At 37.4% G+C, this 23,097-nt stretch overlaps 1 protein-coding gene across 1 annotated transcript in view; it reads left to right on the plus strand.

The window, feature by feature from the left end:
* Positions 1–23,097, plus strand: part of DNaseII (deoxyribonuclease II) — a 151,511-nt gene that overhangs the window by 93,946 nt on the left and 34,468 nt on the right. The window contains exon 5 of the mRNA XM_081764801.1: positions 9,674–9,779. Coding sequence (XP_081620927.1) covers positions 9,674–9,779 — 106 coding nt within the window. The remainder of the gene's footprint in view (positions 1–9,673; positions 9,780–23,097) is intronic.

Below are 23,097 nucleotides of genomic sequence, written 5' to 3' on the forward strand. Positions count from 1 at the left end.
CGGGCTATGCTTATGCATTGCAGAAGACGGTGTTTCAATACATCATCACTTGCCATGTTTTTTTAAATTAGTTTTCAGGGAATTAAAATGTCGATTATGGGAAAATATTGGTTAAAATCCAGAGAATATTTGAAGATAATCAGCGACAAAATAGGCCGAAAAATTAAAGAAAGAAAATGATTAGCGGGAATGTGCACTCAAAGCTGTGTTGGCTTTTATTGTGGAGAAAACCGAAGTTTGCATACATTGTCGCCAGGCCCGTATCCAAAGGGGATCTAGGTCCCCCTAAATTTTCGCTGGCCCCCCTAAACTTTTCACTGTAGGCTTGTAATTGAACTATAATACGGTGATAAACTATACTATGGTTGGATCGGGCCCCCCCCCCCCTACATTTTTGGGCTGGCTACAGGCCTGATTTTAGTTTTTTGGCCACATTTGGCCGATTATCGTAAAATATTCCCTGAAGTTTCTTAAATATTTTCCAACAATCGCCATTAAAATCCGTTAACAAGTTATATATTTAAAAAAAATGCTAGCGATGAAATATTGAAACACCGTCTTTCACAGAGGCGACTGGGTTCGGAGTCTCGTTCAGATTAGTTCCGCGGCCAAGCATTTCGAAGACAAATGCTATTGTTCAATTTGAAGATAAGCACACAGGAAAGGGCCATTTGAATAAGAATACAATCAAATAGGGTGGAAAATACATATTATCAGCCTATCGACCCAATGTGACAAACAGAAGGCAATTTGCAAGTTGTCAAAGACCATTACCCTTCACCTTCTCCATAATAAATGTTCTTATCTTGCAAAAGCGTACGTTTTGACCTTCCCACTGTGCTGGGCGGCCAAGAAAATCCTCCGATACCAAAAATAAAGCATGTATCTCAAAAAAATAGTTACTTCAAACTTTTTGCAAAATTGTACAAAATTGAACTTTGAACGCTCGTAATTTGAACACGCTTGCGATCGAGGATTTCTCCGTTTGCGTAATTGTTTCATATGTAAAAACGAGTCGATTGAGCATAGTATCAATATGAAGTCAGAGTAACACCTCGCGACCTTCCCTAGTTAGTTGAGATAGATGGAAATTCCATTGATAAATGTTTTGGAGTCAGATCACGTGGCACCCAAACACTGAGCTTCTTTTTGTAGTCATCTATCTTCAAATGATTTGACACTATTTATTGATGGATGTTTAAATTATTGCGATGTCATGACTACATACATGCCGGTCCTTATCGACTTTCGCCAGGATATCATCCACTTTTGCTATGATTGCTTGCCTACTGCGAGGAGTATCTTGGACGTCGACATTTCGAGAATGAAAGTGACTGGACCATCTTTTGGCTGTTAATTTTGATAAGATATCTTAAGCTATAAACAGAACAAAGTTCTTCACGGGCTTGCGCAGCATTTACGCCTTTATAAAATAAATCTATAAAATGATGCAGTTTTGCGGAAAGTTCACTCATTTCCTGTCTGATTGTAAGAATTCCAATACTTTTTGTGTGTGTGTGTGTGTGTGTGTGTGTGTGTGCAAGTTGACTAGCTTTAACTGTTATTTATCAATTGACGTTAAACTTGCCCTGCTGCGACTCATATACAATGAGATTTGGGACCCTAACGCCATGTCGTGGATAAAAGCCTTAATATTTTTTACTTAGCGTATATATATATATTTATATTTCCTCTTCCACTTAAATATTGATTATTCAATTCCCTGTTTCAAATCGCCGGTATTGATTATTCACCGGTATTTATTGTTATTGAGAGGGCAACAGCACACAAATGTTATACAGAGTGTTTAAAAAAATGAAAATAAAATCTTTGAATTTTATGTCCCACAGTTATGCCGGGAGTAATGAATGAAATGGTGGAATGAAGAAAGTGGGAGGAAACGGGAGAACCCCGAGAAAACCCACGCACACGGTGTTTGTCCACCACGAAGTTCACTTGGCGGGCGCTGGGATTGAACCCTGGACCGCAAGCACCAGAGGTAAACGCTCTACCACTTAGCCACCGCGGCACGCAGAGTGTTTAAAAACAACACCGACAACGTTTGGCAGGTGCTTTCTGGCACCAAGATAAGATGAAAAGTATAGACCAACCTGGGTGCACAAATTCTTCCTTTCGGAGTTATAGGCTGCCGAAAACATGAAAAAATGAACATTAAAGGTCCATAGCTCCAAAATGATGTTACCTACCGTAGCCGAATCAAGACTTCACATAGAAACTACCCAAATATTCGAGTTTCATAATCCTGTGGTTCTTCCACAACAATTTCTATAGAAATAGTTGTAGAGTACTTCAAATTATATATCTGTAGCCACACTCCCTTTATAAAAATTGCTTCGTGAGTATGTTAGGATTCTAAAACATATAGTTTTGGATAATGCACAACCGAAGTCTTGACTCGACGACAGTAGGCTCCATAGTTTTAAAGCCATGAACCTTTAAAGTTCATTTTTTCATGTTTTCGGCAGCCTATAACTCCAAAAGGAAGCTTTTGTGCATCCAAGTTGGTCTATTCTTTTTGTCTTATCTTGGTGTCAGGCATCACCTCCCAAACGTTGTCGGTGTTGTTTTGAAACATCTTGTATATACAGTATATGTCCCTGGTATTAAATACCAGTGTCATCTTTCTTTTTATCCCATTGGATTATAGAGGAAATATTTCTCCTGTTTTCTTTGAAATGAACAAGGGAGGTAGGAGGTTAATAATTTGATTTTACTAATTTCTTCTTCAAATCTGTTGAAAGGTCACCTGTGTTGTGAGAGTTAAATTTTGTGATATACAATTTTAGACTTCCAAAGTATGCTATGCACGACTTCTCTCGTGGCTAAGCGATTAGCGTACGCGCCTTTGGCGTGGGAGATCCGGTGTCGATTCTTGTCGGGAGCTCATGTGGTTCGGATACCACGTTAAACTGTAGGTCCACGGTTCATATAGCCTCGCTGCTGAACGGGACGCCAAAATCGAATCCAACTATGCTATGCATAAGTGTCGAAGTCTTGTAGAACGACTATGTCCATCTTTCTGTCTGTTGACATCAGGGTAAAAACGGTAAGAGATATCAAGATGTGTTTTGTTTTACAATTGATTCAGCTTCCCAAGACTATAGTTCATCTCTTCCGTTGACTGTACTCAAACCGGAAGTGGCTCAAATAAGTCACTTGTAGTTTCAACGTTTATCGCCATAGAACGAAAATGGTAACAGATTGCGTGAACCAGTTTTTTAGCAAACGATTCAAAGTCTCAAGATAACATACCATCATTACCCACAACACTGTACCAATACCGAAAGTGATTGAAATTCCGTAGAGCAATACCGATTTCCGTAGAGCAATAACAGTAATTGATATCGGGATGCAGTTTTTTTTGCAATAAATTCAGCTTCCAAATAATAGGTTCTTTAACAATCTACCGAAACCGGAAGTGGTTGTAATTCACTACTATTTTCCGTTCTAATAATGATTTCCATAGAGTAAAAACAGTAAAAGAGATATCGAGATAATTCTTTGCTACAGTTTCAGCGTTCCAGGAACAGGTTCCATCTCCTCCGTTAACTCTGTACAAACGATAAGTTGTTTAACCCTTTGACTACCAATTTTTAAATGTGAATATTCTTTTATATGTACAACTCCTTTAATGTGGGATATTCCTGACATCTGTACACAGTTTTGGAAACTAAAGACAGTCTCCTGGTCACATCTGACCCAATGGGAGAACAACAAATGTATTTTTTTAAAGAATTTTCTAAAAACAAATTCCCAACAATGTTTGAATTATTCGCATTTGACATATGTATCCCGTTGGTATCAAAGAGTTAAATGAACCACTTCCGGTATGAACATTTATCACCATAGAACAAAACTTGTATACGATCTCGAAAGAACACTATCACAATCTGCAAAACTCTACCAAAGCCGAAAAATGTTTGAATTTTACTACTATTTCCGGTTTCAATAATGATTTCCGTAGATGTTTAAATTGACGATTTCCGGTTTCAACATTTATCGCCATAGAACAAAAAATGGCAAGATATAGCGATAAGCGTTTTCTGCAATCAATTTAAGGTGTCAACAGAACATACGATCATAATATAATGTTGCTCTTCAAAGTGTTCTGATACCCTTTGAACAATATTTGGTTCATTCATTGTATACGAAAAAGACATAAAGAGAATGGGAGTGAAGATGGTAGCCTGTAACAAAGAGCGTTTATATGTATTTATGTATTTTTCCATCAGTTTATGAAAGAGAATTATATACGTAGTTGAGTGTTGCTTCTCAATTTTCATATACATATACTGTACATAAAAAAGGTTTCATCATGAAAGTCACAATTTTTATGGGGAAAATAGATTTCTTTCTGCTTCAAAACCTTTCAGTTTTGAAAAAAAAAAAGTTCCAAAAATTCAATTAAATTACATGAGGACTTCATATTGTGAAGCTGTTCCGTCAGCATCTTTTGTTTGCACATCTAGACATATATATGGAACAGTCAAACGTTCAAAAGGAATTCTGTCTTTGCTATGTTCTCATAAAATGCGCGATTTTAATTTCAATATAGTTTGTACAAAGCAGTTCATTCATATATATATGTATAATTTTTTGTGCATTGAGGAAATGCCATTTCTATGTAAAAAAAAAATACTCTTTTATGTGAACATTCTTTGAAATGCCTGTAGTGATGCTTTATATTTTTGTTCATTCTGCTTTTGTTGTGCTCTGTCTGTACATACACACATACACACACACACACACACACACACACACACACACACACACACACACACACACACACACACACACACTATATATATATATATATATATATATGTATTAAAAGGTTGACAGTTGACATCCATGTATATATTACAATATAGTGTAAGTAATAAATCGATATACTGTTCGTATCCAAGCTGTCGGGATTATCAAAATGTTTTTCTGAAGACGTTTTAAACGATACATAACTCGACCAAGAGACAGTAAATCACCTGCCTTCTTGACGATCTTGATGGTAGCTGGCCGAATTCCCTTTGTCTCATATACTTTGTCCTTTAAAAATAATGAGATACGATATCTCGGCGTTTCTCCGTATCGTCAGTCATACAAATATAGGAAATCCTGGAGATGAGCTCAGACTTTAAGAACTTTATCTGTTATGAGTAGGAATACATTTTCCTACACATGTTTATTAGACCTTTACTGCTCTATTTGTTAAAAAGAATCACTCATCTCTAAATTTATCTGTGTAATTCCTCTATACATCCTGTATGTACCACCTTCTAATCGACTTCACATATGATAATTCCCCATTCGTTTAATATCGTTTTAAGTTTGTTCCCTTCTAAAAAGGAACACTGAATATTCCTGCAGTTCGACCACCTTGTAGTACAGGGTGTCCGAGAAGTCCTTTCCTGATTACAGAAATTGATAACTCAAGCTAGAAATAAGATAGAAATATGAAACTGGTGTTGAATTGTTTACAAACTATAAAAGTTTTGGTCACATCACTACACTTTCACATGAGCACCCTTGGTAGCACGTAGCACATCTAGGCGATATTCAATTTCCATCCACACATTAGCCAACATCACTGGAGGGATCGATGCAACGACTGTGGTTATTCGTTGCTGCAGGGTTTCAAGATCTGGTACACGTGTTCGGTACACCTCATCCTTGACATAACCCCATAAAAAGAAGTCTAATGGGGTTATGTCAGGAGAGCGTGGAGGCCAAGCTGTTGGTCCATCACGACCAATGTGTGGATGGAAATTGAATATTGCCTAGATGTGCTACGTGCTACCAAGGGTGCTCATATGGAAGTGTCTGATGTGACCAAAACTTTTATAGTTTGTAAACAATTCAACACCAGTTTCATATTTCTATCTTATTTCTAGCCTGAGTTATCAATTTCTGTAATCAGGGAAGGACTTCTCGGACACCCTGTACTACGTTAGGTGATAACGAGTAGTACGCGAAGCGGTGTACTTAGTATGGATTTTTATAATCCGTAGTAGGTTAGACTAGTGGTTGCGAACCGATATGTCCTACAGTTCCATAGGGTGCGTCACGAAATTGTAGAATTTAAAAATAATTAAATCTTTAATAATTAGGTTAAATGAATTTTGAGACAGGCTGTACTAGCCACGGCAGGAGTAATACTCAGCACTACATAGTCTCTAGTTTATAGCAAATTATATTCTTACACTATTATTATTAATATAAAGTCAAACAAATGTGTCGCGGTGTTATGGCCGGTCAGCAAAATCTATCATCAGTCAAAAAAGCTTAGAAAGCACTGGGCTAGACCGGTCATTTCCAACTGAATGTTCTATGACGTCACAGTTTGCTTCTCGAATTCTCAGTTTGAGAGGAAGGAGCTGACAAGTAACTTAGCGTTGATAAGAAACAGCGATGACAGACGAACAAGAACAACGATGATGTAGTCAACTGTTTTGCAGTCATACTAAGTCAAACAAGAACAGTGATGACGTAGTCAGTTGTTTTTCAGGCATGCTAAAACAAACAAAAACAGCGATGACGTAGTCAATTGTTTTACAGGCATACTAACACAAAAACAGCTATGACGTAGTCAATTGTTTTTCAGGCATACTAAGACAAAAAACAGCGATGATGTAGTCAGTTGTTTTGCAGGCATAATACTCGTGGATTCATGTCTGCGCGTTATCTCTCACGTCATCCCTATCCTCCATTTTCTCTTTATGTTCCTCTTTCTGCTTGTAAAACTCTACTCCTACCTCGTATAATAGCAAATCGGAAATGACTGGGCTAGACGTTTGCTAATATCAAATAGGAGACCTCTCCGAATTTCAAAGAAGACAATTTGCGGATGCATGGTTAGTTAGAGCAAGGTGATTCGGTCAAGCAGGTTGACCTTTTGGTTAAACTTGCCGCTCATCAATTACCCACCAGTGTAATCTGATGGATATACAATTTTATCACAAACATAACGACCAGAATCAAATAAGAAAGTCATCGTATATAACCTTATCTACATCTATAGAGGAGTTCCACAAGGCTCTACTATAGCACGTCTTACCTACCTACTATATACGTCAATTACTCTGTCATCAACTGAAAATTGTACATTAAAATCGGCCTCTTGGAGATGATACTGCGTATTGGACTATAGCCAGGAGTAACAGTTCCGTGTTTACAAGATTAAATTTCAGTTTTTTTTTCTAAATACTGCAATTTCTGGAAGATAGAACTAAACCCCAAGGAAAATCAAATTATCCTTTTCTATCCACCAAGCAGACGGAGAAGAATAAATACGAATCTTGTTAAAATCATACAGATTAATGACAAACCAGTTCACCCATGTACTGCAGTAAAATATCTACATGACTTTAAATAGACGCATCAACCTAAACACATAAGAGAAACAAATAAATAATAATAATAAAAAAGAAACTTCTGAATCAAAATGATACTAAACAAAAACAAGTCATCTCACCCAACCAAAATATCACATTCTATACACACTATACTCTATACACACATTATTCTCACTTTCAAATATATAGAAGCAATTTTAAAAACTGAGCATTAATGGCTACGCACATCTTTTAAGGACTTCATTGCTCCAACTCAGGAACTACACCAACGTACAAATCTCGTTCCTTGTACAAGAATTCATCAAACAAATCACCATGAAATCTAACCAAACAATACCACACTAGGTCTTCTAAGATAATTTTTCTCCAGAGGACCTCATCCCAACTATCACTTCAAGAACCACTCTTCAAGCATTATTATCCATGGGCGAATATATAAAATCAATAAGAAGTACATTTAAATTTCTTCGAAATTGACCTTCGACCCCTGGGTTCCTCCTCTCCTCTTCTAGGTCATAAAAACATGATAACAGATCTACTAAACAAGACCAAGTCTCCTACTTTGTTCTGCTGATTTGGTAGTCTCTGATTCTGACGACAGCAAATGAGAATTATAACAGCTATACCGTATTTATAGACTCCATACACTACAGAACATTACTTATCCATAGAACAAAATAGCTTTTAGATAGAGGTCAATCTTATCCTTCTCCAGATAAGTAAATTTAGGAATTTCGACTTGGTTTAAGGAGCGAATCCAGTACAGATTTCTTCCTAAATCAATACAGACGTAACTGAGAGCTGCACTCCATGAAGAATGCTATGCTTTTCCGCTGGAAAGATTGAGGAACTATATGCCTCAATTACGCGAGGATTACACGTTGTACTACAGTATAAAGGTGGCCCATTGCAGTTTTAATTTCCTTGAATGTTTTTATACTGGTGTAACATTGATTGTGTTTTACTTTTTATCTTATTAATAAGTAGAGTAAAACAAAAATCAAAGTTGAATATGTTTCGATATTTTTTAATATATAGAAAATCAATTCTCGATTATCATATCGGGTCATTACACTGGACTAATTAGAGTTTTAACTTCTTTTTTTGATTAAATGAGGAGGTTTAATTAGGACCTTAACAGTGAGGCTGTTTGCCTTTTTACCAAGCGAGAACACCATACTGTGCGATACTCAGGACACTAGAGGTCTGCACCGGCTCGGGCCGAGTCTGCGGGTTTAGGCCCGGCCTGTCCGCGGGCCGGACTCGGGCCTACAAAGCATATATCACTGCGGGATCGGGCCAAGCTAGGGTTGTAAATTTTTAAATATACAACCATATTTCTCAGTTTTCTTCGGGCCTAACTTAGTAAATACACTGTGCAACGATATGTATCGGACCGTTCTTTCTGGAGCACAACTCTCATAGCACAACTGCAGTGTTAAACCTCTAAATGTTATAAATAAAAATCAAATTTTGTGTTAATTATTAAGTTTCTGTAATTTGGGCTCATTTGATTATCACACGCCCTCGGGCCTAAAGGCTAAAACATATTTTGGACTCGGTTCGGGCCTCACATTACAAATTCACGGGCCGAGCCGGGCTAAAAATTCCGACCAGTGCAGACCTCTTAGGACACAGACTTGCGCACACCGACAAATTAAATTCTTTTTATGCCTCAAATATACAAGGTGTATCCAAGGGTGCAGATTTCTCTAACTTTTGGGGGGGAGCAGTCAAATGTGTGTTTGGTTGCAGAAGCCATAAAATTTTAAGACAAATTGAATTCAAATTATGCCAAATATTGTATATCCTTAAATACAATGCGAGGGCCCACATGAGGATTGGATCCCCCAAGATCGGCGCCTTTGGGGTGTATCAAAAGTCCGGGTCAATAAGCCAACTCCATTAAGAGTAAAGATACCACAAATGGATAGTTGTTGGAAATAGATGATTTTCTGTTTAAAACAGTGGAATTTTTCGAATCGCACCAACCGTTCTGGGTCCACTCTGGTAATGTGCCCTACGTTAAATGGAAAAGCAACGCTGCCAGTCCAGTATACTGTTTCCGTAGGTCCTCACCATACCAATAATACACATTATTAGAAAACGGTTTCGAAGTATTTTAAGTTCCATCAAAGAACGATGTCCATGTTCCCCGTATCATTTTTACATGATCTTACGTTCCGTTCGAACAGGCAGCTAAACTGGTACCATCTAATAAGTGATATTTTTGGCATGTGATTTCATTTATTTTTTCCTCGTACTTTATCCAGTTAATTAAGTTACAGTTATTTATTTTATAGATCTCTATATGGACTTGGTTGCAGAAGCACTCCAGACAAATTTGATGGTTGAGTCATGGCAGAATGGACCAAATCCATTACCTTCCAGCTGCAAGGGCACATACAGGTAATAAGAAGTATTTAATGTATAATCTAATGCTATGCAGGCGTCTTTTTTTATGGAGATACACTGACCAGCCAAAACATTATGATTATCTACCCAATATATTTACCGTTGGCTTACAGAACAGTAAGAGTGTTGTTTGGCATGAAAGGAGTGAGTCGTTAGTAGGTGGCTGGAGACATGACACATCACAAGAAATCTAATTTTTATAAATTTTGCGATGAGCTCGGATCTGATCTTCAACGACATCCCAAAGGTGTTCAATTGGGTTAAGATCGGTTGAGTTTGGGGCCTATTGCAGTAATTAAAATTCACCATAGTGCTCCTCGAACCAGCGCAGCACAACGTTGGCCTTGTGACAAAGAGCATAGTCTTGTTTAAAGATAGTATTGCCAACTAGAAATATAGCCGACGTGAATTGGTGTACACGATCAGCAATGACCTGCTTATAGCTAGAAGCCGTCATGGTACCTTCCACACGTACTACTAGGCCCATGAATTATCATATTTAGGTTCCCAAAATCATATTGAAAGCACCAATAGCTTGTCGTCGCCCTATTGTGCGTGCATGTCTCGTTCAGCTGTTTTCCTGGAAAATGACGGATTCTGAATCCTGCCATCGATGTGATGAAAGCAGTATCGTGATTCATCTAATTATACAACGTAGTACCGTTGCACGGCAGTCTAGTGATAGTGGTCACGCCAAATCCATTCCAGTCTTAATTGACAATGCCATTCGGTTTAATATTGGTACACGTATGGGACGTAGGGGACGGTGGCTCATGGTAGAGCGTTCACCTCTGGCGTATGGAGTTCTTAATCAGATATCGGCTGTGGGATGTCGGCTATGAAAGAACAAAGTTAATAGTGCACATATTTTACTGCTTGCTTAACCAGCAAATAACCGTGTATTTGCTACATATATGGTTTAGTTACTACAAACGATATGGTTTAGTTACTACAAGCATTCTTATTTTTTTATGTATGTAAGACAAAAATAGTATTTAATGTATTCTTTGGGCTTATATCTGTTATGATGCGATGGGATAATGCATTATTTCTATGTAACACTCGGACGATTTAAGTAAAACATGGTCTACAGTAACATATAGGGCTTTATGCAGAGTCGTTCTGACGCGTGATTAGTGCCATAGTAAAGAGTTCGACTAACATCTGAAACTTAATCTACAGTAACATATCGATAGTGCAATTAAATCTGCAGCTTGAGCAGACGATTGAATTGCAACTTAAACTGTGTATCAATTAAATTATTTGAAAATGAATAGTGATAATATTGAATATCAACGTGGTTTTCTACTTATTATTTGGGCTCGCACTTTGCGCAAGCTCGGGTTTATTGTTTATTGTTCAGAAATCTTAATCCGTCATTGGGTCTTTTCAACGAAGTAAGGTAATTGTTAAAACTCTATATATGAAGGTAACCAAGAAAGTTTTATCGCTTTCCGTGGAGGTCTGTTCAATTGGTCCTCACACCGTGAATTGAATGCGAATAAACATAAGGCGAAGGTCACTTGTTGATGTGGGTATATCCGACATTGTACCTGGTTGGGACAGTTTAGTTACACCGTGAACTTGCGTAAGGACAGAGTGAACATGGGACCTCCATAGAGCGTCATAAGGGCGTGTATGTTGTACGAGTTCAAACACTGCAGCAGCGGGGCGGAAGATATGTCAGACCTTTGGTGAGGGTGTCTTGACTACGCGGACAGTGCAGCGGTGATTAACAAGTTTAAGGACGGTGACGAAACACTCGAAGATGCACTACGTGCCGGAAGACCAACACATGCACAAAATGAAAATCTTCAGGCAGCAATTGAGGTAAAATGTGGTCAAACATGTTAGGAACTGAGACTAAAATTCAGTTAAGTGAAGAAACCATTCGGCAGCACCTCCATCAACTTGGGAAGCACAAGTTGGATCGATGGGCTCCACATGATTTGACTCCGGGCCAGAAGGCAACACAATCAGAAACCTGTGTTTCTTTGCTGTCTCCTCTGAGGAAGGAGCCATTTCTGGACAGGATGTTGACATGTGATGAGAAGTGGGTCCTGTCGAAGCTTCACGGTGCCCTCATCATTGGTTAGCATCCCATGAACCGGTTCCAAAACAGCCAAAACCAGCACTGCACCAAAAGATCTTCCTCTGTGTTTGGTGGACTGCTCGCGGCATCGTGCATCGGGAAGTGCTACCAGCATGTCAGAGCATCAGTTAACTGTGTACTGTCAGCAGTTGAGCCGTGTTCAAGAAAAACTCAAAACTCTGGAGCCTACAGTTCTGAATCGCAAAGGGGTCCTCCTGTTACAGGACAATGGTCGTTTCACGATTAGGGTCGAAATTGAAGGTGCAAAATTTGAAAATAAAAATTCTGTTTTGAATGATTTTTTCGTAAATATGCCTCATACTATGTGACAAATATACCTTATGCAGGACGGCGCAAGAACGTTTATATTTTCTGAAATACCTGACAAGGTTTGCAAACTCTTTAGATATACTAGTCATTACCGTAACGCGTTTCCAAATTTTGTTTTATTCTATATTGTCCAAGCTTAAAGTTCAGTATTAAATTATAAATTGACAAACCTACAGGTAAAATTGTTTTGCAATAAAAATTTAAAAGTATTAGTAATTGTTTGTAGTCTATTTAAACAGGAAATACATTATTGTGACGGTAATGACGTAAATGTGATGGTGATGACTAACGACACACAGGATGGAAATTATAGGAATACATTTGACAGAATACAATAATAAATATGTAATAATATCGTCTTCTTCTATCAGGAGGTTGGTGCAGAAATGGTGTAACCCACAAGTAAAATTAGGAGCTATTTTTGTATTTTCTCACTTCATTATATAAGCGCAAACATTTTTATACTTTTCCCAGGTACCAAAAAAGAGTGCAAAATGTTTAGGTATTTTAAAAAATACTATAATGAAGTGACAAAAAATACAGAAATAGTAGGACATTTTATTTGTGTTACACCCTTTCTGTACCAAACCCCTACTAATACAGTTAGTGAATAATGATACACTAATGAATGATAAGACATACAATAATACAAAATATGAGCGAAGATACATGGACAACATATGTATGCAATGATACCTGCTTGCGAAAAGCTCCAAAATGCACCTGCTGAACATTTACACTGATAATTACCGGGGAAATTAACGTCAAAGACACATTCTTTCTGTTTAAATGTAAGGTGAAGGAACGTAATGAAATTTCATGTAATAGTAATGACGTTATGGTAGTGACATTTCTTCATATTACAAAAAAAAAAAAAAAAAAAAAAAAGTTGGATAGGTAGCAGGCCGAAACGAATGCAGAAACTGATTTAAAATGTTTACGAAACAGATGCTAAATGTCTCAGTTATACATTATCATTATAGCATAAATCTGTGTCACGATGGTGACTGAGAAAACATAACTCATCTATAGACAAAAACAGCGATAAAATACTTCAGACCGCCGTGCGTCTGTCATGTGCCTACAATACTTACAAAGGATACAAGACACGCACTGCATTTGTTTTGGATGCAATGTTATGAAACCAAAAGCATTTAAGAACGAAAAGGTAACTAGTAACGTTAGTGACAATAAAAGCTAGGGACATCACTTTTATCAGAAAAATGTCCACTTAAATGAAGAGTAAAAATAAGTGCAACTATGCATTTATATAAATGGACTCATGTTCTCTAAACACGTAAAGAAATAAATAAACTTTCACAGTATAAGTACTATAGAATATAACAAATGTTCACGTACTTGTTGTTGAGGACATGTTACGGGACGAATAAAAGAATTAATTTTAAAAGAGTATAAATGAATAATTCAAACTTAATCATAAACAATAAATTGGTGTGACATTAGCTACTTATATACCCATAAGCAAGTCGCATTTCTATTTAGAAAAGGAGATTTTTTAAAATAGACATTAATTTTGACCCTAATCGCTAAACGGCCCACAACGCTAAGCCCCACATGGCTAGGATGACCCGTGACACCATTCTACACATTGGATGGGAAACACTATTGCGTCCGCCGTACTTCCCGGACATTGCACCGTCCGATTATCACCTGTTCCATTCCTTGAACAATCACCTTACAGGACGCCAGTTCAAATCCCTAGTAGAGGTGCAAAATACACTTGATGCCTTCTTTGCTTCATAGCGCACCAAGTTCTACTGCGATGGAATCCATGGGTTTCCAGAACATTGGCAGAAGGTCGTCGATGCTGATAGGGATTATTTTTACTATGTTTGATCTTCCAGGTATGTCTTAGGTGACATATCGATATTCGAAGGTGGGGGGTGAAAAAGCGACACGACTTTCTTGGTTACCTTTATAATACATGTTCATTTGAAGCCGAAATAACAGGGACTCATGTTAGCAATCGATCTTAACATTCTTCGGATTACTTAAATGCTATCTAATGTAGAATACTCTTTTGATTTTAAACAAAGGCAATTTCCTCAATTTAGTGTGACTATTAACAAAGCACAAGGGCAAATACTTGAACATGTTGATTTCTATTTGCCAAGTTCAGTGTATACTCACGGACAACTGTATGTTGCATTATCTCGAACTACATCTCTGGACAATATTAAAATATATCGTCCATTAAGTGATTTACATCAACATAATGTTGTGTATAAGGAAGTCCTTGAATAAATTGCGAAAGTAGGGCAGTGGTGAATTGTGAATTCTGCACCGGTGAATTGTGCTGTTTGGTGTTCATCGGCGCATCTATACATTGCGATAAGAAAAATCGGAGACTGAAGGTAGAAATTGAACTAATTAACCAACATATATTTGACGCAAATTCTAACTGCCTCATTCCCTAACTGTTTGGGTCAACGTAGCGCAAAATCTGCCTTTTAGTTCGCAATAATATACATAGCAGTTGTAATTAACTTTTACAAGTTTTGTGTTGCGTTTGTACAGAATAAGGCCCTAAATAACACATGAAAATAAATAAATTTTGTAAAAAAAATAATAAAAAAATAAAACTTGAACATTTTGTTCACTCACGATTTCTCTAGGGAGATTTGAGGAATACTGAGGAAACATATCTGGTGTAAACAACATTCATGCATGAGTTCTTTTGTGATGTTAAATCGGGCTTTGGGCTTGGTAATTTACATATAACATAACGTATTTATCTTTTTTCTCTATTCCATTCTGTGTTCTCACTTTTCTTCTTTTATACTATTTTTGTACATTCAATTTCCTTGATCCAGACATCATCAATTTGATATCTTATAACATTAATGTTCCTTTAAAAGTTTGAAATGACCTGTTCTGCAAAAGAAAGATAAATTTCTCTCTCTTGAAACAGCCAAATTTTCCAGAAGTAGCATTGATTTGTTGAAATAAGATTCGTTATTAAACAAGCATGTTAGTACGAGTAGTTCTTGTAGTATGATTGTAAATACTGGCTTATTAGTATTCGACTTTCAAACGAATGTAAAATAAACCTACAACACCTATATAATTTTAAAGTAAGATCTGAACCACTGCAGTTTGTTCGATACTCTCCTACCATGAATTTAACCCGCAACCTCGTTCACTAAAGACACATACTATAGGCAATAGGCGGGATAAAGGAATGCATTTGTATTTTATATATAATCTGTACATGTGAGGTGTTGTTCTTTTGTTGATTTCTGTTCAATAAAATCTTTTAAGTTTGTCTTCCGATAAATTTGGCCGAATATATGCAGAACCATGTATTGTCTGTCAAACAAATAAATGCATGTTTTCCGCGGGATAGTATCTTGCCCCTTGCTGCTATGAAAATAAAATACTACACATTACCCAAGTATATATCATTTCGCCAGTAGCTTCCTATTTGATGATCAGTTAAAACAGTATTCCTGGACATCGTGGCGAAAAGTGTATTTGATTCTCCGTGCATTGTACGGAAAACACAAGGAGTGAATGCAATAAAAACGATACCCAGGGAAAAATACAATGCGATGTAAAATGCTTGGACTCTTTCGACGAATCACTCAATGTAGCTCTTTCCCTGCAAGCAGATCTTGATGGTGTAATCGGTAACAGCGTGGGCTAAAGTTCACGGGGTCCTCAGATTGATTCCCTCTGAAGGCATACTTTTTATTTTCTTTAAATTGGAACTTTTTTTAAAAATTATCAAGTCATCTGAGAAAAGGAAATTGTATAGAAACACTTCACTTTTGTATTCATATTATCGCGAAGAAATATGATCATTTCTTGCAGTTCAAACCGTAGACAATAAGTTCGTGAATAATGTTTCTCGGTCTTTTAAAAAAATGTGCAGTGTGCTGTCGTCGCCAGAGCTTATTATTATTATTACACCGTATTATTATTATTATTATTATTATTATTATTATTATTATTATTATTACAAAAGAAGGAAAGAAAAAGACACATAGTCGAAGCTATTGATAGGAACAGAAGAGATATACTTTGTCAGATTCTTTTTAGGTTTACACGTGAATGTAATAATATTATTACTTTTATGGATTGAGAGATATAATTATTATTTTATGAGAACAAGAATTGGAGTACAAAATATTTGTTCGCTGGTACCGTAGCAATAATGAATTTTGTTTCGCCCTTCTTCTAGATAGGTTGAGTTGCTTTTGAGTTTAACGTCTCTTTCCGCAGCAAGGCTATATGAGACGCGACCTACTGATTAACGTGGAATCTGAAACACATGAGCTCCTGCCGGGAAACGAACCCGGGTCTTTCTCTAGATAGGAAGCTGAGGTGACACCTTGAATAGAATCGTTCTAGTGACTAGAGTTGTAAGTTTGATCACTGTTTGTAATTTGTGTTATTCCTTTAATGTTTTATCAACGTTGTATGAAGCATTAAATTTAATAATAATTTGTTAGCGAAATCACGTGTAAACTTTGAAGACCGAGTTAGTTGTGTAAATTCGAACACAGATCGAGGTAACGAAGCCAGATAATGGGCGTACGTCTCTTGAACAAAGAAATCAGTTTCTCTGCTCTGGCCATCCTCCCTTATAGAGTATTCGATAGTAAAGTGGTCTGAAGAACTTGTAGCTCACGGATCGATTCCCGCGCAGAACCATTTTTAATTCTTTAGTACAAGTAGAAAAGTAAAAAAAAAAAAAAAATCGAGACGCATGAAGTTTAGAGCTAACATGTAAGACCGAAGCAAAGGTAGAAAAGCTTTATTGTCAATTTCTTAAACAGCAATGTTTTGTTCTAATAATGTTGCTTAGTATTATCGTCTTCATTCTAGTTTATTTGAATATCTCCAAATAATCCAGAATTACGTCCTTCAAATAAAGTATTACAATTATTAAGAATTTTATAGAAAGAGGAAACCTAATTTCTAATGATTATTCTAACCGGAAGGGGAAACTATAAATATTTGAAATAGTAATTAACATATGACTAAATTGTAATGAAACGTTACTAAAATAAAAACATTTACTCTGAATAATCTCTGCAAGTAATTTGTGAAAAATGGACAGAATTAGTGGACATAAACTCTTAGTTGTCAATTAAAAGTGTAGTAGCGATAGTTCTAAACCGAAGTAGAAGATTCACTCTTTGCTTCATGAAAATAATAAACATTTTACAAAAATAATGATCTTTTGAATGTATCGTAAATATTTTAATTAATAAATAAATAAATTACATATGTATAATTTAATCACCGTGACTCGATAGCTGATTGTGAGGGTGAAGATAATGAATATTACTACAAACTGTTAGAAAGGAAGGGGCCGTAGTGGCCCAGAGGAAACCGGTGGGTGTAGCTGAACAGCCTGAGGTGCTAGACTGTAGTGTTATTAACGGCTTCAGCGGCTCGACTCACGGCTCAGTTACCACCGATCCGAACCGAAATTTGAGCCGAGCCCCCACCTCACCCTCCCGAGCTGCCTCGAGTCCTCGGCTCAGTTGGACCAAATCGAGCCGAGCCATTGGCCACCCCAGTGGAGCGCCTCAAGTCGAACCGAGCCGATGGCTTATTCCAACCGAGCCGGCTCGAGCCGAGCCGGATAAAGCCAATGGCTCACCTGAGTCGAGCCGAATCGAGCCGATGGCTCACCTAAGCAGAGTCGAACCGGAGCTCAAGCTGAGCAGGTTGACATCATTCTTAGACTGATGATCTTGAAGTTTTCGAGTCACTGTAGTAGGAAGGGAAGAATTTTAATTGTCCTCGATGTTTCTGAATTCATGTCCCTGTCGATTCTAGGAGTCCTGAAATGTGATTGAAATAGAGAATAAGTCAGGAACAAATGTATAGTGGCCATCTCTTGTGCAATGTGCATAGTCACTGATTCGATTCCAGCTCGCGCCAAGTGAACTTTGTGGTGGACACGGCATGTGTGTATGGGTTTTCTCGGGGTTTTCCTGTTTTTACACACTTTCTTTATTGTACCATTTCATTGACTTCCCATAACCACCGCCTCCTTTATCCTAGTCGGCATAACTATGGGACGTAAAACTTAGATTGCTTTTTCTTTTTGTTGTTAGAGGTAAATGGCTGTAAGGAAAGTACTGTAAATAATTGTGAATGGAATTTTGTATCCTGAGATAAGATATTAGCTTTCAACCCTTCCCGTTGGTCTAGCAAGTTGCACGTGCGCCTTTGATGTGTGCGGTTTCGGGTTCTGTTCCCGCTAGAACAAAAATAATTACCTTTTCATTTACTGTTATTAATTGTCTATCATTTTTAACCTGAAGAGCATAAACGTGAAACATTAAACTAAATAATTCCGTTTCAATATTGTCCAGTGATTTCATTGTCTCAATCATCAGTTGTTGCGATCGTGCTATATACTACATATGTATACAATTGACTTGTCGCAGCTGATCCGAATTTGAATATGGTATTTTTGTTGTTGTTCAAAGACTCAAAACTTGTTTGTGTTAATTCTTCACTACTGCTGTGGCAAGCTGTCTTTCCTTTAGGCAGTTACCTGCGTGAAACCATCTAACTACTAGCTTGTAGCTCGTGCCTACGTGTTCTGTGTTGTGCTTAGCACAGTAATCTTAATACGAATAAAGCAATCTTTTCCTATCAGGCAAATCAAACATAGGGAAATGTATTTAGAAACGACAAAGTTTTCACACGTCATTCCCTACAGACGAACTTCTGTTATCCACATTTGATTGCTGCCAGAAGCTACTGTTTTATACTGAAAATTGGCATTAGGTTCACTTTCGGTATGAGACTTCTAAACTGTGCTATGCATAAGTATCTAAATACCTATAGAACAGCTTTATCTGTTTTTCTTTCCATCTGTTAACAGCTATCATAGGAAAAACGGTAAAAGATAAAGACATAACGCACCTTGCAATCGATTCACCGTCCCAAGTATAGGTTTTATCCCCTCTGGTTACTCTCTGTTGAAATCGGAAGTTGTTCAAGTTAATCATTTCCGGTTTCAACGTTTATCTACATAGAAAAAAATGGTTATTAGATAACAAGCGGTTTTCTACAAACGATTCAGCGTTTCAAAGCAACATATGACAATGGCGAACACTACCAAAACCGGGAATGGTTTAAATTTACTACTACTTCCTGTTTCAATACCGATTTCCGTAGAGCAAGACGGTAAGAGATATCGAGATTATCTAATCGATTCATAATTCCCAACAGTACGTTCTATCTTCCTTTTAACCATGTATTCAAGCTGGACGCGATTCAAATTAACAATTTCCGATTTCAATCTTTAGCGCCATAGAACAAACACAGTAAGGGATAGCGAGTAATGGCTTTCTGATATGGATTAAGTGACCAAGGAACAGATTCTATCTCTCATCTTATTAATCTATTGTAACCATTATTTATAAATATCCCCATGCCATAAGCGTAGTGGACCACCGATAGGCAACTACCGATATTTTGCCAAAAATTGGCGGCCCCGCAGCGACGATCCGCGGTGGCCCCACTTCCGTTTTGAAAATTATACCACTAGCCGCCCACCAGCGGCAGAGACGCAACGAAACGTAAATGAACCACAAGATTATTTCGTGAAAATATGTTAAATCGCCCCTATGCGTATTTTCTTTTATTAAGGTGAGTCTAAAAACACTAAAGGAGAAACAAACACTATCCTTGGGTAAACGCGAACAACCAACTTGATGATTACTAGTCGTGAGTGATTCCGATTTGGCACGGAGGCGATGCAGAAAACCTGGCTTGTATAGGGATAAATTATTGAGGTCTTTTTAATTTTGCTAGTAAGAGTGCTTCTTTAACCTTGTATATTCGACGATAATTCTTTGGGATCATTTAAAATGCGTTCGCCATGTAATTTTATAACAAAATAACCGTCGTACATTTACTTTATTTCAGAGTTCTCCCGTATGCACTTTCTAATGATCGGAAGAGGTTTATTTGAGAAATATTTGGAAGGCTCATTTAAACCTCCTTCTTCCCCCTAGAATGGGTATTCAATTCAAGTGAACTGATGAAAACTAATAAGGGTAAGCAGATTTTGGTGAACGAACTTCGGGGCCATCTTTCGCGAGGTAGTAGTACATATTTAAAGTATTAATATTAGAAACTAGGAGAGCGCAATAGTCAGTGATAGCAGGTAAAAAGCGTCTTAAAATTTTGACTCGCACCATATATGATACAATGCGTTATCAAGTGACCCCGAGAACCCCGAGAAAACCCAGACATACACGCCGTGTTTACCACAAAGTTCACTTGACGATAGCTGGGATCGAACCAGGGACTCTATGCACCAGAGATGACCTGTTTACATTTGTTATAACATCCTGACATTCTCTATTTCAATCACATTTCAGGACTCCTAGAATCGACAGGGACATGAATTCAGAAAGATCGAGGACAAAATATTCTTCCCTTCCTACTACAGAGGAACTCGAAAACCTCACGATCGTCAGTCTAATAATGTCAGCCCTTCGGCTTGGTTGCGATTAGCTACCGGCTCCATTCGGCTCGGCTCAGTTGAGCCATCGGCTTGAGCCGGTTCGGTTGTGATGAGCCATCGGTTCGGCTCGGCTCAGGTGAGCCATCGACTCGAGGCGACTACGTTGGAGTGAGCCATTGGCTCGGCTCGGTTTGGTCCAACTGAGCCGAGGTCTCTAGCCAGTTCACTTCTCGGTTAGGCTCGGTCGTGACTGAGCCGTGAGCCGAGCCGCTCGAGCCGTTGACAACACTGCAGTCTAACACCTAAGACTGCTCAGCTACACCCACCGGCTTCCACTGGGCCACTTGCAGCCCCTAGCTTTGTAACAGTTTGTAGTAATATTCATTATCTTCACAATCGCAATCAGCTATCGAATCGGTGATTAAATAATACATAAAATGTATTTTATTTATTTATTTACTAAAAGATTTACGATAGAGCCAAAAGATCATTATTTTTGTAAAATATTTATTATTTTCATGAAGCAAAGAGTTAATATTCTACTTGGGTTTAGAGCTATCGCTACTACACATTTAATTGACAATTAAGAGTTTATGTTCAAAATTTCTGACCATTTTCTACAAATTACTTGCAGAGACTATTCGTAGTAAATGTTTTATTTTAGTAATGTTTCATTAAAGTTTAGTCATATGTTAATTACTATTTCAAATATTTATAAGTTTCCCTTTCCGGTTAGGATAATGATTAGAAATGAAGTTTCCTCTTTATAAAATTCTTAATAATTGTAATACTTAACTTAAAGGACGTAATTCTGGATTATTTGGAGATATTCAAATAAACTAGAATAAAGACGATAATACAGGGTTTTCATAAAGTATGGACGGATTTAATTCGCTTATAATTTACGGTAGCGGAAGAATTAAATTTTTACCTGTAATCTGCACCAGCTCAGTTCATTCACCGCCACACCTCCAACTGGGCGCCATTTACGTCCACACATTCGCGTAGGCGTGGGCTGTTGATGATGCTTTCCCTTACCCTGCTCACTGTTGCAGGCGATGTTGGCGGCCTCCCACTTCGAGGGCGGTCCAGGACGCTTCCTGTCTCCAAGAACTTAGCATGCCACTTTCAGCTTACAACTTACTTTTAACAGTCAACATTGAAACAACAATGGATGGAATTTGGTAAGAAACTGACCCTTGCCCTCCCTCTCCCTCTCTCAACGTGTTCAGAGTTGCCGCTTATCTAACAGTGTTGCCAACTAAAAATTTAATCCTTCCGCTACCGTTTGCACTTTATTTGATTTCATTATGAGCATTTTTATGAAAATTATAAGCAAATTAAATCCGTCCAGACTTTATGAAAACCCTGTACTAAGCAACATTATTAGAACAAAACATTGCTGTTTAAGAAATTGACAATCAAGCTTTTCTTAAAAAAAAGAGCAGCGTAGTTTATTGGATTCGAACTGATGAACGTGGAGAAAAACAAACTATTCAGGGAACGTACGATAACAGTCTACTCTACGAAGGAATGTAAACATTTATTCTCTCAGCAAACGCATACTAGAAAATCACTACCACAAACTGCCTGATCGCTTCGCATATTTTGTGGCTTATTTCCTTTTATTTGTTTGTTTACGCATAAAATGCTTAATATCTATTATTATTAGAGCTATGCAATATGTATAGTAACTAACATTATGAAAGATTTACGTTGTATTTCTAATAAAGCATAAAATTCCCTCTTTCTCTCTGTAAATTTCTCCGCGCGTTTGCCACGCTTACGAAAATGGAACTTAGAATTTGGCGATGAGTTTCGGAGATTTCTTTTATTAATTATAACTTCTTTATTAATCTTTTAGACAACATTTTTTTTGAAATATGTGGATTCCTTTTTCTGCTTAATTCTAAGAAGACATTTAACATTTTCTATTATAAGAAAGAGAGTTATTTCTATTTATATAATTTCGAAAGACATGCGACAGAAATTCTGGCCAGAAGTGTAGTTTCTTCTTTTATTTATACTCCATTCCTAGACACAGACAAAACAACTTTCTTCCATTTTATTGTTATTGAACAAATCACGTAATAACCCATACCATTGGTTCGGTCTTACATGTTAGCTCTAAACTTCATGCGTCTTGATTCGGTGTTTTTTGACTTTCCTACTTGTGCTAAAGAATTTAAAATGGTTCTGTGCGGGAATCGATTCGTGGACTACAGGATCTTCAGACCATCTTGATATTGAATACTCTACGAGGGAGGATGGCCAGAGCAGAGAAACTGATTTCTTTGTGCAAGAGACATACGCACATTACTCTGGCTTCGTTACCTCGATCTGTGTGCGAATTTACACAACTAATTCGGTCTTCAAATTTTACATGTGATTTCGCCAATAAGTTATTATTAAATTTAACGCTA

Source organism: Thermobia domestica, chromosome 7, assembly GCF_964235325.1.
Source record: "Thermobia domestica chromosome 7, izTheDome1.hap1.1, whole genome shotgun sequence".
In the NCBI taxonomy this organism is placed as follows: domain Eukaryota; kingdom Metazoa; phylum Arthropoda; class Insecta; order Zygentoma; family Lepismatidae; genus Thermobia; species Thermobia domestica.